The 15,563-nt window shown below is 39.0% G+C and overlaps 1 protein-coding gene across 4 annotated transcripts; it reads right to left on the bottom strand.

Moving 5' to 3' along the window:
* Positions 1-761: 761 nt before the first annotated feature.
* Positions 762-12,418, bottom strand: dyrk1ab (dual-specificity tyrosine-(Y)-phosphorylation regulated kinase 1A, b). Of its 4 annotated transcripts, none has more exons than XM_079675667.1 (12): positions 11,590-12,418; positions 9,688-9,757; positions 7,867-8,063; positions 7,496-7,588; positions 7,187-7,375; positions 6,824-6,971; positions 6,438-6,724; positions 6,171-6,317; positions 5,665-5,805; positions 5,224-5,527; positions 4,822-4,946; positions 762-4,430 (listed from the first exon to the last, which is right to left on the bottom strand). In XM_079675667.1, exons 2-12 carry the CDS (start codon positions 9,695-9,697, stop codon positions 3,843-3,845), a joined length of 2,229 nt encoding a protein of 742 aa, XP_079531793.1. In that variant the 5' UTR covers positions 9,698-9,757; positions 11,590-12,418; the 3' UTR covers positions 762-3,842. The 4 variants fall into 4 exon arrangements, with proteins under 4 accessions (XP_079531793.1, XP_079531794.1, XP_079531795.1 ...); XM_079675668.1 differs by lacking the exon at positions 11,590-12,418 and adding an exon at positions 10,737-11,298; XM_079675669.1 differs by lacking the exon at positions 9,688-9,757.
* Between the last annotated feature and the right edge of the window lie 3,145 nt (positions 12,419-15,563).

Genomic DNA, 15,563 nt, shown 5'->3' with positions numbered 1-15,563 from the left:
AAGTTAGCCGTCTTAAATTCAGTCAAATCGGTTAAGAGAAAACCCGTTTATTAGATAAACTAGTAAACAGTAGTTCGTCTTTATAGTGCAAATACTAATCAAAAATGAAACCCGCCCCAGTCATTCGGTTCGTTGGTCTAGGGGTATGATTCTCGCTTAGGGTGCGAGAGGTCCCGGGTTCAAATCCCGGACGAGCCCTCTTTTTTTGTTATATTGTCTTCAGTCTGAAACCGAGCATCACATTACAATCGACACGATCGACAATAGCGAAAATACGGTCAGTATTCGGCATTAAAATAGCTCAACAAATCCATAATCGCATAAAGTATAATGAATTTAGGATTATACTTTTTATTACGTTATTTGATTTTTCAAACTACGTTGAACTACACGGGAGTAAATTGCGACTAACCAATTGTGTTCACGACTACAGCCTCCGTCCTTTGAGTAAAATTCAGGGCTCGTCCGGGATTTGAACCCGGGACCTCTCGCACCCGAAGCGAGAATCATACCCCTAGACCAACGAGCCAGAACGTCAATTACAGGCCTTTCTGATATTATAAAATGCCTGATATAGATAGCGTCAAGCATTTATATTTAAGGCTTATACATTTTATTTTGCTACGCATTTTATTTATTACAAAGGCTATGATAAAAAATATTTCATTTCGGATGAGTTTTTATGTTACCTGGGGTGAAGAGTGAGCTCTATCTGAAAATGACTTAATGTAGATGGAGAACAATAAAGACACACAAAGCAATTCAATTAACTTCTTTTTATATATCATACATAAGACTGTCTTAATATAATACAAAGGGCATTGTCATAAACACAGCAAAGTCTTGACTAGATCTTACAATCTGTGGATACATGGACTTATCCTTTCCCCCATGCTGTTCAATTCTATAGTGCATGTTGCATGTACAAAAAAAGTGAAAAAAATGTGAAATTAAAAATGAAAAGGATAAATCCAAATTAAATAAGAGGATTTCAACTTCTGTTGGGTGTTCAGATATGTCGACAAGTATACGTGTTTGTGTATAACCCACAAACTGAACAGGCTTATGAAAGATGGAACCTTTTTTTTCAACCATGTGCTTCTCATATAACCAAAAAGTAAGGTTTGTGATGTACATGCACTTACAATATACCCTGTGAAAATTATTAAGGTTTGAAGATCTAGCTTTCCCTGTTTGATTCAAACCCTACCTCATAGTGTTGTCCTGATGTAGTCAAGTACCTTTGCCAAAAGGCAAGGTTTTGCCACTAAGAAAACAGGAGTTCCTGCCCACTGAATGGTCACCAAATTGACAAACATAATCAACATACCAGCAGGAGCAAGGTAGTGAGTTCTATACTTCCTTTATTAAAAAAATATAAATATATACATAAATTCTATTTCAACTATTAAAAAGGGGCTGCATTTCATGACAACTGCTCTAAATAAGAGGTCAATCAGCATGATCTGAAATAGGCGCACACTTACGAGTCACTGCAGTCAATTTTTTTTCTTTTTCAGTCTTTATTTTTGGAATGTTTAGTACCAGTATGAGTGCCAGTAATAAAAACCACTGGCAATTTCTAAATGTCTCAAATTCTGCGGGGTATGAAAAATGATTGCAAATTTGCAATTTACCTTGACATCCAGATAAAACCCCAATCTCATTATAGGTAGCTTTACATTTGTGTTTGTGGAAATACCAAGCATGATCTCTTATGATGGTTTCTCCTTTAAAAATGGCAAGAGCATGACCTGTGGCCTGCCCTTATTTTTGAAAGGTGGCTGTGGGCAGGTTTTTCTGTCGAATTTCAAAGCTGGTAAAATGAGCAACAGAAGAAAGAAAGCACTTCAAAATCCCTGATATAAAAAAAAAAAAAAAAAAAAAAAAAAATCTAGTTATTGACTTATGTTGAGGACATGCATGTCTGCCTAGGCAAAGCATGTGGTTGTGGGCTGACGGACACCCTTTCCTTTTTAATAGGACAACAATCATGGGGGATCTGCCCTACCAAATCAGAAAAATACCATTCATCACAAACTGATTTGCCACAATTATCCTTACCCTGCCAAGACAATGACTTTAAGTCTTGCTTTCACGGCAGAAACTAGCCAAGTTGACCAAATGATGTATGAAAGGCAGCAAAACCCTTTGAAATAGTATGATGGGGGCAAAAGAAAAACGACGACACAGAAATAGAACGCATTAGTCTCCTTTTTTTTTTTTTTTTTTTAAACCATCAGCTTCTATCTTGCTACTCCGGAGCCTGCAGAGTAACTACCAAATTCTCTAACATACCAAAGTTTTAAAAGACTCCCAAAATAATCTACCAATTAATATGGAAACAGTTTTGGTAAAACGTTGCAAACAAATCTGGCCAGAATACACAATAGCCAACGGTCTCAACAACGGTCTCCAGTTTTGCTAAAAGTAATATATTGCAGCTGTTTGTATTGACGTTAAAATAAGATCTTGATAAACTTTGCGTCAAAGTGGTGAACTGCTACATTATTGGTTACAGACACCTATATGCTATAAAACAACTGCTTTGGTATAAAAACATATCCAAAGGGAAAATAAATTCTTGTAAAATTCACAGCATAATTTGAGGAGAAAAAAGGCAGTCACTTAACTCGTTTTTTTTCTTCAGTTTCCATGTTTTGGATGGAGAGACTTGTGCAGGTGGTTCTGATGAGGAACTACATGCAAAAGGGAAAAATAACAAAACATAAAAGGGTAGACTCTGGAATAGATAGTTCTTTCCACTGCAAAATCCTTAACCAGTGAATAAGATTTTCAAGGAAGTAATGTTTAGGAGGTTGTTGTGTACAATAAGACCCTGTTATGTGGGGCCCTGCTGAAGAAGAAATCTTTGTCGAGAAAGGCCTCAAATTACCATTCTTATTTACCTTTTCTAAAGTTGTTTTAATTTCCTTAAAGAATTAAGGGCTGTCTAGAGAGAAAAATAGAGAAAAGCCATCTTAATTCAAATGATAATGTCCAGCTCCATCCCATTCCAAGTCCATGAGTCATAAGGCCAAAGGGTTATCTAGAACCAGCCACTGACTGTCTTCCTTTCCCCGGGCTGGATCCTTGCGTCTCCTGCAAACGTCGCTGCTCTCATCTGTGCCGGGCCAGGGTGCAGCTTGCAGGACAACGGGGCCTCTAGGCCTGAAGGGTGGTGCCTCCCTCTCCTTTGACCTAGTCGGTGTCAGTATCCACCTGCAAGGTCTCCTCTCCGCCCGGCCAGCACACGCTTTAGGGACTCCACTGCTATGTGCTCCCCTTTGACAGAGTTACACAATACCGACCAACAAGAAATATCACCGCAAACACTTCCCCTCATTGTCAAGCTACAGGATTTACAAGCAGCTTTTTACGAGAAATTTCACTTAAAAAGGGCAAAATAATAAAGAACCAGTGGAACAGTAATGTCAGGCAGTCCACGGTTTGAACCGAAAGAGGACGCCAAGCATTTCATCACCAACAGCTACCTGCAAAACAGCATCAAACTTTGCTCTGAAATGCTCCTTAGAAGATTTTGCCACATAATACCATATGGTGATTACTTGGTGGTTACATGAAACTGGTGAAATGGTAAGATGGATGTCTCAATCTCACTATGGTTATTCCGCGGTATTATTTTGTGCCTAATGATTGCAAAAGAAAGACTGATGAAAATTACATATATACTTTTTAACAAAAGGTTTTTCTCTGTAGTAGCGGTTCAGTGATATCTCCCTTCCGACGTGAGCAGCTTTTGTTCTCAACACACCTTGTAGTAAAAAACACCACCTTAAAAATGACGCACAGGGGGAACACACAGCCAAATGTCAGTGCAGTCACGAGCTGGCCATAGAACTCTGCTGCACACACACTCCAGTCATTGGAGACTCCTCCCGGTCCATGCCCTGCCTCATGCCCAGGTGGCCTTCCGCTAGGTAGTGGGCAGGCCCTGTGTTCGTGCCCATGGAGAATGCAGGGTGCGCGGCCATGCCAGTCTCCTGCCGTGGGTTCGAGAAGGCACCTAGCCCCATGCTCAGCCCACCATTCTGACTAAAGTCAAGAGCTCCGACAGGCAAATGGCGGAGCTGGTAGGCCTGGTTGCCATGGTTTCCAGTGGAAGAGGACGATGTAGAGGAAGAGGAGGCAGAGGAAGACAGAGAGGTCATGGACAGATGGCCATGAACCACCTCCATGGAGTCCTGTGTCGAGGAGCTGTGTGTCGGGGAGGTGTAGTGGCGTGGGCGTGGGCGTGTAGCCATCATCGGCCCGTGGTGGTGATGAGTATGTGAGTGGGGATGCAGGGCCTTAGGGTGCTGAGGGGGAACATGGAAGGTGGTCTCCTGGACTGGGTGGGTCTCTCCAGTGGCGGACTCTGCTCCAACACCACCTCCCCACACAAGTGGGGGTGGGTAAGGCTGTCTTGCCTGTCAATGTCAAACAAAGAACAAGAGTCAGTGGTGGAATACAGCCAGAGGTCTTAAGCATTTGCAAAAGACTAAACAGAGTGGATATAATTGCCAATACAGCATACATAGCATTCTTTCCCCAAATAATAATGATTGATTTTGAATTTTACTCTTGCAAATGATTTTGACGTTTATCCAGTCTTGTTTTGATACCAAGCTACATTTCATTGGTGAAATGTAACCTTTTTTTGATCTGTTCTGAAAGATCTTTATTAAACAGCTTAAAATAAGCAGGACAGTCTCTGGTACATGCTGAAGGAGCAAAGATATATAAAGATACTGATTGAACAAAACATCACAATAACTCCAATCAAATTGTATTTCCATATTGTTCTGATATCTTACTGACCTGCGGGCAGAGGCTGTCACCATCGATGGCAGGCAAAGCCGTGCCGAAGTGTCCTCCACTGTGCAAGTGGTGATGGGTAGGGTCTGACCTGGCTCTGCCACTGGTACTTGTCCCAGAGGATCCTCCTAGTGGTTCAAACAAAAGAGTAGTCACAAATGAAGCCTCAACAACATATCAATCAAAGTTTATTTACGAGCCCAATATCACAAACATATTGGAATAGTTTCAATGGCGTTCTTACATACTACAATTCATAATGTAGATGCTAAGTTCCACAAAACCAATCCTCCTTACCAAATAGATAATTTTGGTGAAGTGCATGTGAATTTAGAACAACTGACAAATAAATGTGATACAGAACTGTAAATGAGGGAGAGTGGAGAGACTGAGTGTTCAGGTTACCGGAGCTAGAGGAGGTGCTGGAGGTGGTTCCTGAAGACTGGGACTGCTCTAATGCGGGGCTCGTAGACACGCTGCTGCTCGTATTGGTCCCCTCGTCCGCAGTCTTCTTGAAGAAGCTGTGCTGCAGAGCATAGTAGGGCTGGATGCGGCTCTTGGGGTCATAGTCCAACATCCGGAGGATCAGGTCCTTGAACTTCAAGTAGTCAGCAACAGCATGGCCAGACTCCCCCGCCCGCCGGCCACCTGGACCCCCTGTCTCCACACCCAGGATGGAGTGGAGCTTCCGCGAGGCTGGAGGCTTATACTGTTTAAGGCAGAGAACACAAAGATTAAGAGATTTACTTAGCCATGACTTCTCTTCACACAGTACGTTACGTTCCACTGTAATCACAAAATACAACTTTTAGTCGGTCTAACTGAAGCAATACAAATGAAGCTTACCCTTTTGCCATCTTTGGTCTTCTTAACACTCCATGTACCATCCGAAAGCTTCTCAAAGAACTTCCTGGCTTTTGGGGCTAGGTCCATTATGTGATTAGGTGGGATACCAAGAACCTCAACTATTTTGTTCATCTGGTCCACCTGGGGAACAAGTTATAAATCAAGTTATAGTTATATTTCAATCAAATTACAAAGACATTGAATACATTTTTATCACCATTAAATGTAAAGTCAAATGTCATCTCAGCTTGAGTTGACCTAACGTTTAAAACTGTGGGCTAAGGCATGTGGCCACAATGACTGGAAACAACCATTTACATTACGGCTTGAAAAGGTATTGTGAGTGCGATACGTTTTAGGTTAGTGAACACCACGTATGGATCTTAAGGCCTATAAGACATATTTGCCATACACACACTTGTAAGTAAGACAAAACTCAAGGACAATGAACCGTTGCCATTCACAGTTATATTAAAGACTAATATAGTACAAGTCAGGGCTCATACCTCATTGGCTCCGCTGAAGAGAGGTTCTCCAGTGTGCATCTCTACCAAGATGCAGCCCAAGGACCACATGTCAATGGCCAGGTCGTAGGGCATTCCCAGCAGCACTTCTGGGGAACGGTAGAAGCGACTCTGGATATATTGGTATATCTACAGGAAGAAAGGATAAACAGTCAGTCTCATTGTTTACCATTAACATCTGAACTATAAGAAAAGGACATTTTTGCATAAATTCATTTATTGCAAATTAGGAAAACTGCAGCTAAATACCCTTTGTCCCAGTTGGCATGAGCTGCCAAAGTCCACTATTTTGATGGCACTCCTCTTGGGGTTACAGAGGAGGATGTTCTCAGGCTTCAGGTCACAGTGGATGATGCTGAGCTCAGGCGTGGCCAGGAAGAGCAGCGCCGTGCATAGCTGCTGGGCAAACTTCCGGGTGAGGTTGAGTGAGACACCACGGAAGTTGGTATTTCGGAGAAGGTCGTACAGGTTATATGAAAGCATCTCAAACACGAGGCAGAGGTGGTTCCGGAACATGAAGTGACGCTTTAAGTGAACTGCAGAAACACAAAGAGTACAATGTTAGGCAAATACAGGACATTTCAGTTCTTTCATATATCTTGTCAGATCATAGGCACATTTCAAGAATGAATTACCGATGTAGTATTTCATCTCGGTATCATGTTTGTTCATGAGCTCTAGGAGGCGCACTTCAATCTGGGCTTGATTGAGGAAAGCTTTCTTGTTCTTAATGATCTTAATGGCGACCCATTCCTGCTCAGCACGGTCATACGCTTTCACAACCTAAAGAGGCCAGGAAAAGAAAATGTTAATATTGCAAAGTTAAATCAGAACTGCTCTATTGATAATAAACATTTTAACTGCAAAATCCTCAGGAAGTGTCCTCAAAGTTATGCAGAGTTAAATGAAATCATCCGTTTCTCCAAAATCCAAACAATTCTTCGTTTCACATGTATTCAAATAAAGTGTGTGTGAGATTATAATAAAAAAGTAAGCACCTGTCCAAATGATCCTTTTCCTATCAAGGAATCAATCTCATAGCGGTCCATCCACTTCTCCCCATTCTTGACGATGTAGTCATAGTTATCATCGTCATAGCCATCATTGAAGACTTTCCTCTCTTTTTTGTGACTGGAGTCTTCACCCTGACCCTGTTGGTGCCGCCGCTTCTTTTTTGCATAATACACCTATAAATGAACAAATAAAGAATACAAATCACACTTGAAGAATTTTACATTATTAAAAAGATGTTTTTTCTTCCTTGAAATATTAAAAGATAAATGCATGTATTGAGAAAGAAAACAAACCTCATTGATGTGTTTGTATGTTTTGATAAGGTCAATGGAGAGCTTCCTCAGGGGAGCTGCAGTTGGGTCACGAAAGCACTGGGGCATGTGCCTCTGTAGTATCAAATGGGGAAGTGACAACATTTCATAAACAAACAGTTTGCACATTACTTTTGCTTTGTCATTGCATTAAAAAGGCCTTAAATACAGTTTACACAATACTTAATGGCTAGACTGAAAGAATATGTGTAAGCAGCTACTCTGCCTGGTGACAGTAGCAGAAAGAGCAGTAGTCTTTCAAATCACATTAAGTAGGCCTATTTTAATTTTTGTAATGTAAAATTCAGATTATAGGAAATGTAAGAGCGGAGGTAGGGGCAGAGTTAGTGTACCTGATTGGCAGTGAGCTGTGGTGGCTGGTCGCTGTACGGTAAGACCGTAACAGATTGGTCAGTGCTTGACTGGTGGCGGTCACTGTACTGCTGGTGCGTATGGGGCATTGGAGCAGCCATCTGAAGACCAGCAGTGTGTAAAGAAAAAGAGGGCGCAAGCCGGACGGACGAAGGTTTGCATGCTGAAGTCTCTCCTCCTAAAAGAAATGAACACGGCTATCAGTTGCATATAAACCATAATTCAACATTACATGTAACAAAACACACAAAAGGAGTAGAAATGGTAATAATATTGATGTAAAACAGCAGTTTTCCTCATCCAAAAAAGAGATATGGCCCAAAAATCAAACAAATAAAAATATATGCTTTATATTGAACATATTAAATATTATTCAGCATTTTTTGCAAGTATCCAGTATGAATTTCCTAATACAATAACGTCTTCATTTCAATTTGGGAAATAAAAATATATGCAAAATGCAAATTATGCATTTGTAATATTAACCTGTACATTCAAAATGATCAATTTGACAATGTAGCACAGACAAAAATGATCATAAAATATTTTAGAACAATTAAAAAATAATTCATTGTTAAGAAAAATGTCAGATTAATACATTGTGTCTTTTGTTAAACATGTTAAGTCACAAAAATGCATCAAAGGATAACCATAAAACAAATTATAGCAGTAAGATATCAACCTTTGTGAAGAAAAAGGAGCAAAACTGCAGGTTTAACAGTGAAAAGGGGTGAAAAGAAAGCATCTCCACTCTATACAGTGAATCATCCTTCATTTTAAGCCAGAAGGAATCAAAAAATTATCAAATAGCATGTTCAGCTATCAGCATCTCTCACCAGACAACACAATTCACCAGTGCTACACAGTAACCACTATTCAGAATCCCAGCAACAGCACCTAATTAGCATAGCCTATCACCACAGAGATACAGCGTGATTTGGCAAGCCCATCAATGCACAGACCAATCACAACGCAGTATGCAAATAGCCTACTTTTGTTGCCAGGGCAGAGCTGCTCCCATTTTCCAATGAGAAAACAAGAAATAAACAAGAAATAAAATTGAACTTTGGCACACTTAGACGCTGCTTTCAACACAAGAGCCTGACAGCAAAATAGCTGCACAGCCCAAAACCTGCACTCCATCTGAGAGCATTAGAAAGCTGACCCAGCTTTGGAAAGGAGAAAATACACATCCACTGACAGAAATAAGAGAAACTGTAAGATGATAGAGCGCAGGCAAAGGCTGTATTTTAAGAAACCAAGACATGTATGCACTATATATATAAAAAATATAAATAATGTAGGCATATATACACATATACACACACATATATTTAAAACATTTTGCTATTTTATAAACGTTACATTTTATTTTATAAAACCTCACATTGCAAGGATGATCAAAGCTATTTGGTTAAAGTAAAACTAATTTTGCCTTATACAATCATATTCATTTGAATCTTTTTATGCACAAAACAAACTTAAAGCACTAAAAATTATAAGAATGATTTGTCATGATGACTAGTCTATTTTCCTGCATGTTAAGCTGAGGCCTGAAAACAATTACGTCGAATAAATTGTAATCACTTTAAACTCTTGAAAAAACATCATCATTAAATGTATATTTCAAAACTGCATTGATACATTTTAATACAAATAGCTTTGTGACTTTTATCTACAAAAAATGTCCTGAAGGGTGTGTGTTTGGTTGTCAAATGTAAAACAGCCAAATAAGTGAGAGGGAAAGAAAAAGGTCTTAGTTGTATCATTTCACACCAAAGGCTCAATATATAGCAGCTAACCTGAATGCATTATCTCATGTCAAATTTCACATCATCCTGGGAGGAGAGTCCAGCAGCAAACCACAACCCACTACAAAGAATAGAAACAGACCATTATCATTATTAACTTTAGAGGTTTTTTTAACTTGTTGTGAAGTAGGGCAGAGGACCCCTTAAGAACAGAGGACACCCCACAACTTTAATAGGGTGCTAAAGGTGACGTTAAGTGTATACACTTAGTTTTTTGTTTTTAATAAAGCTGAAGTACAATAAAAAGGCAAGCTATTGGTGGATACACAGCCAAAAGCAGTTAATTTCCAGGCAAATGTTTTTTATAATACACAAAATACTTAAAAGTTCTTTGAGAAACTATTAACCAAAAATAACAGTTAACTTACAAAAAGGCACACACTACATTAAACACATACTTATCAAAACAAATCGAGATTAATATGGATAGGGACTACATGTCCATAGTCAACATAGCTTTTCATTGAAAGTGTTTTTAATACCTCAAATGTATTTACAAATAGCTAGTCCAACTTAAAATACTGTAAAACCAAATAGTACAGTTCAGAAGGTTGGTGTATAGTGCAAATTAACAAAAACTGGGAAAGTTTGGTTTGACTCCATTTTACAAACACAATACCTGACAGAATAAAATACCTATGGGCTTCATTTGACAATTCAAAAATCTCTAACCCGAATATGTAAGATGTATTTGATGAAAAAGCCATTTAGCAAGCACACTTGTAGCTCTTTAGTCTCTCCTAAACGTTTGATTATTCTTCATTTTCAGTACTGACATATGAACAGTTCCTTTCCTGGCTCTACTCATCACGGCATCAACGGGCCTATTTAGGTGTAAATATAACGTCGACTAGCTTGCTATTGTTAACCGTATCATATCATACGTGATGCCGAAGACCTCTGTAACATGACAATGTGTCATCTTCTCACGCCCAATTGACTAGATCCATGCCAAAGCTGAATCCAATGTAACCCATCCAAAACAATTAAAAGCCTAACGTCAGTGCATAAAGACGGTGCCCGAGTAGCCATGTACTTACAGATGATGGGGTAGATCTCGTCATGGTTGGAATTTAGAAAGCATATTCAGTGTTCATTTGCGTCCCCTCTTGCTATCGTTCGTGTATGCATCCAATTTCGCAAATAAATGGTAAACGTATTCGGGCTCACGTTACCGTTAGCAGTCTAACTAGCTAACGTTGTCGTTGTTAACATTACCCTGAAAACTGCGGGACAAGCAAGCATATCTCTCACCAATCCAACGTTAGCTAGTGACGCTGTGCAGCCAGCGGGTTGTGGGGCCCATTCAGCTGGTTCGTCAACAAGTCAACGTTAACCATTAGCCAGGTTAGCCGAATTAGCTACCAGGCGTTAGCCAGGATAGCTAGGTGAGCTTCCGTACTGTATAACTCAAAAACCCAAAGCAGACCACATCGTTTTACAATAATAAAGTGTTTTGTCAGTAATTCAAATGGGACTGTTAGCTTACACGGCAACACTTGCTTAAGTCGTACAATGACAATGTCTTATATTGCAGGGTTAACGTTAGCTGTAACGTTAACACCGTGCCAGCATGACTCTTCTTCCAAACTTATACAATCCGCTGCACCCTATGGCTTACAACAAGCTGGCAAACAGATCCCTGTTAACAATAAAAATCAGTCCGTTGACCTACTGACTGAAATCAGTTGAGAACGCTGGCTTCAGCGGAGTCGGCACCGCCACAAAATGTTAGCTAGCCGCCATACCATAAGCTACCGTTCTCAACTTCACTGTCGCGTCCATCATTGTTAACCATTCGCGTTACATACAATATGAAACTGCGAAGGCGTAAACGTAACATTTTAAGAAAACGAATGGTAATGTCAAAGATAGTATTTTAGTATTACTCACCTCTGATGGCACGATCTTCATTTAAAGTCCAATAACCTGTATGATGAGGAAACTTATCCAGCTTGAGATTCTCCCCTCCCTGCACGGTTAGCGAGTAAGGTTAACGTTAAATCCAATTCCCGTCCTCTGGTCGGCCAACTCTTAAAAAAAATTGCCTTCCAGATTTATTAGGGTCTTCATATTCCAAGCGTTGATGAACAACATCGGCGATCGAAGCAACTTTGACTACCGTTACTATCAGCTGATGACTAGCAACATGCTAACGTTAACTAGCTCGCATAACTCACTAGCTAACCTTAGCGAACTGGCTAGCTAGTTGACAAAATGAACGCAGCTAACATTAGCTACCTGCCCTGGCTGGCTGTAGCTTCTCTGGCTAGCCTCAAGCTAACAATTCTAGCTGCCGCTAAACAAACGTTATGTCAAATTCAGATTTTACGTTGTCTTTGCAAATGTAGCGACGGCCCCTTCGATAGATACGACAATACTGTTGAATCCAGCTTGTTTCAAACATGAAACAGAAACCGTGTCCTCTGATAATTTTGGTTAGGAATTTTGTGTAAATTTTCACAAAATGGCGCGCGGTCCAAACCTGCGCAGTGAACCGGCCCGGTGGACCAGAGACACGGACAACTGAGTTAGTGCGGCGCCGCCTAATTGTCTCAACTATTTAAAACGTCGGCCTCTTGATCTTCTTAATCCGATCCACTAGACGCATTTCGATATCCAAAAACGTCAAATATATATCCACTGACAGCATTATTCCGGCGGGAAGGGAGAACATTTGAAAAGACTGAGCTGGGAAAAAAACCCTCCTGACAAAATGGCGATGCTCTAGCTTGTTGCCATGGCAACTGTCAATCAAAAAAAATGAAGTACCCGGATGTACCAATGACGAATAAAATGTAACTGGCCTGAGTTACAGGACACATAACTCCAGTGGTGTCTCTGTCTGTCTGCCAACCTTGTTTGGCCTGTTGCTACCGTCCGGCAGAAATGCGTTTATTTTTACAATTTTAAACGTCCGTTCTTTTTATGTAATATCTTTATGTGTAGCCTTATGCTGCCAGTTTCGTCTATCACAGCAAGTTGGTATGTGTTTCCTATCTCCTTTTTTTTTAACGTTGATGTTTTGAAGAATAGCTTAGCCAAAACCATTATTTATAATAATAATACTTTTTTATAGACTCAGATAAGTTTAATGTAGGCTACTATATGTCTTGTATTATACTTTTTAGTTTACAAAACCCAGTGTTTACCTGCTGAGCTGCAGTGGAAGAATAACAACAAAATAAGGAGGATTGTACCTTCATCAAAGTAAATTTGGGAGATGTTATCTGAAGTATGACATTTTAATCAATGTTTATCCCATTTTAGTTTCTAAGCTTACAGTATTTTCTGATTAAAGGGACAGTTATCCAGAAGCCCCTTTTAACATAGTGAGTATTTAAGCATTAGGATGAAAGATAAATAAAAGAAACCCCACACAAGACTGCATAAGAAATAGGCCTATGTTGCCTACACTTTAATTCTAAGCAGTACAAATTAAAATAAACAAGATTTACTAGGGCAGGTTTTCTATAATATAACTCAGTCAACATGTATTCTTAATATAAACTGTGATGCTTTCCCATCTAAAACTGTTAGATATTTAACTACTGCATACAGCAATTATTATAGTCTGTGTCCTCAAGGCACAAGAGGTTCAGGTCACCTGCTGGATATTTGTGATCTGAGTGAATGTGTCAACTTATGACATCTGCTGGTTGGGTGCAAAGTAAAGCCCAGGGAGATCTATTTTTTTTATTATCAAGGTACATATCACGGAAACAGCTCTGGGTTTAATTTTGTAAAAAATATCAACAAAAAAATGCATATTTGTCTTGCTTTTGAGTGCTTCTTCAATCAGTTGCAAGCCATCCTTTGCTAATTAGTTACCCTCAGGGGGGGTCGACAAAATGACTTTCTCCCCCCACATACGTTTTCTGCTTTTTTTTTGTGGACACTGTCAAACAGAGAAAAATAATTTAGATAAAATGTATAAAAATATAATTTGTGCTAATCATTTAAGCCATCAAGTTAATCATACCTTTTTCTGAGCCAACACATTAGCTGGAAGAAATATTTCACCAAAACATGACCATTTCTCTTTCAATTCCATAAGACTTACAGTGCCATTTCAAATATAAAAAAACATTACTAAAAGTTTATCAAATCACCATTAAAGCACAGACTTTGGAATACACTCTTGCATCGATGCACTTCTTTATACTCCAACGTTGCCAAAGACACTGCTTCTGCAAACTGTTTTTATACTCACTTCTATGTCATTATTATCCAGTTTAGCTGATTAGTTTTACTTGCTGGCCCAACACTGGTCAAATGATATCCAATGTAGAGTGTCTTTGAGTGAGTGTTAACAGTAAAGTGTTGACCATTAGTTGTTACTTTCTGCCCACAACAGATCTGCATCCCATGCAATCACAACACACAGAAACCAGCAGTCACCACAGTGACCCTAATGCACATAGAGCAAAGGAAAATATGTTATTCAAGATAAATGACCAAACCACCCCAATGTCCAAAGCTTACAAAAAGAAAAACAATAAATGCAGTTTACACACATTTCTGAAACATCCTGCATCTGCAATTTCAAGAGTCAAGATTCAAAAGCTTTATTGTCATATAGTTACAATGTAGAAACATTACAACAAAGTTATATAGGACATAATATAGGCTGATTAGGATGGCAGAGTATTAACAAATGATGGAATGGATTTGGACAACAAAAAAAATGGGCAGGTAAATCATTCAGCATACACATAATATGCAGATCAGGGTGTAAAGTTAGGTCTTGATCAGTTTAGCTATGTCTAAATTGATGAAAAGGTTGTATAGGCTTTCATCAAGTCAAATCGGTTTGTGTTATTTTGTACATGAAATGCTTTTTTTTAGGGGACCATGAACAGTTTAAAACCCATATATCAAAATGTGATGCACGGTAACGCTTTTTAGCGTTAACCTGATAGTCATAGTCCCTTGATAATTGAAACAAAGACAGCACAATAACACTCAGTAAAGAGATAATACAAAATTATACAACGAGTAACGCACAATAGTGCATCACAATGTTTGCTTGTTAGATAAAGGACAGTCATAAAGAAAGAAAAAGTGCTCTATTGGGCCTCACAACATTTGTCTTCTCTGACAGAAGGTAAACATGGTCACACCAGAGTTTTTATTTAAGTCTTTGCATAGTAATCGTTCCTAAGAAATTTGGTAGATTAAATCTATGTTGACATGCATCCTTTTTGTTTCGTTAGACCAACCAAGGACATACTTAAAGGCCACAGTGGTCATGGGTGTAATACGTTTAACTGTGACATGATCATGCATTTATCATTTAGTGATTATTGTGTTTCAAGATCATGTAATACTAGTAATAGTAGTAAATGAAACAGTGTTTTCATTCTTGAAATATAGATTCCCACTTAAACATAAACCACATTGTTCGGATTCTTTTATGGTGATCTTCTCTATTAACAAACGCTTGTCGGAAATTATTTGAATGCTGCTACAGAAATTCAAATATTGTGTGAAATCCATTAAGCGGTACAGAGTACCTAGGAATTAGCAATTGCATCAGTTTATATTGTTTTCACAAATGTATTGGATATCTTTTTATATTCTCTGTGTTTCCTTTAAAGTGTGACAGTCGACGCCTGTTTTCGTCTACCTGTGAATCAGTGTAGAAGACATGTACAATTTCCCCTATTCTTTTTTTAACCAAGCTACTTCATTTTTAATCCAGATCTTTACAACTTTGTGACACTGTAATGATAACCCTGTTAACAATATCATGGCACAAGAACATGCTTTAGTGGTGAATCCCTGACCTCTATGTGTTCGTATAACAACCCTATACATCTGTGATGTTCCTTAGGGATTATTTATCTGTTTTAAAGTATAAAAAA

The sequence above is a fragment of the Notothenia rossii genome (assembly GCF_949606895.1).
Source record: "Notothenia rossii genome assembly, chromosome: 4".
Taxonomy (NCBI): domain Eukaryota; kingdom Metazoa; phylum Chordata; class Actinopteri; order Perciformes; family Nototheniidae; genus Notothenia; species Notothenia rossii.
The sequence above is the reverse complement of the archived record's forward strand: the minus strand, read 5'-3'. Positions and strand labels throughout refer to the sequence as shown.

Excerpts from the sequence above, each read along its gene's own strand:
- dyrk1ab (XM_079675667.1), bottom strand. Across the intron at positions 7,589-7,866 it reads CACAGCTCACTGCCAATCAG|AGGCACATGCCCCAGTGCTT; the intron begins GTACACTAACTC and ends TTGATACTACAG. Across the intron at positions 6,318-6,437 it reads CATGCCAACTGGGACAAAGG|ATATACCAATATATCCAGAG; the intron begins GTATTTAGCTGC and ends TTCTTCCTGTAG.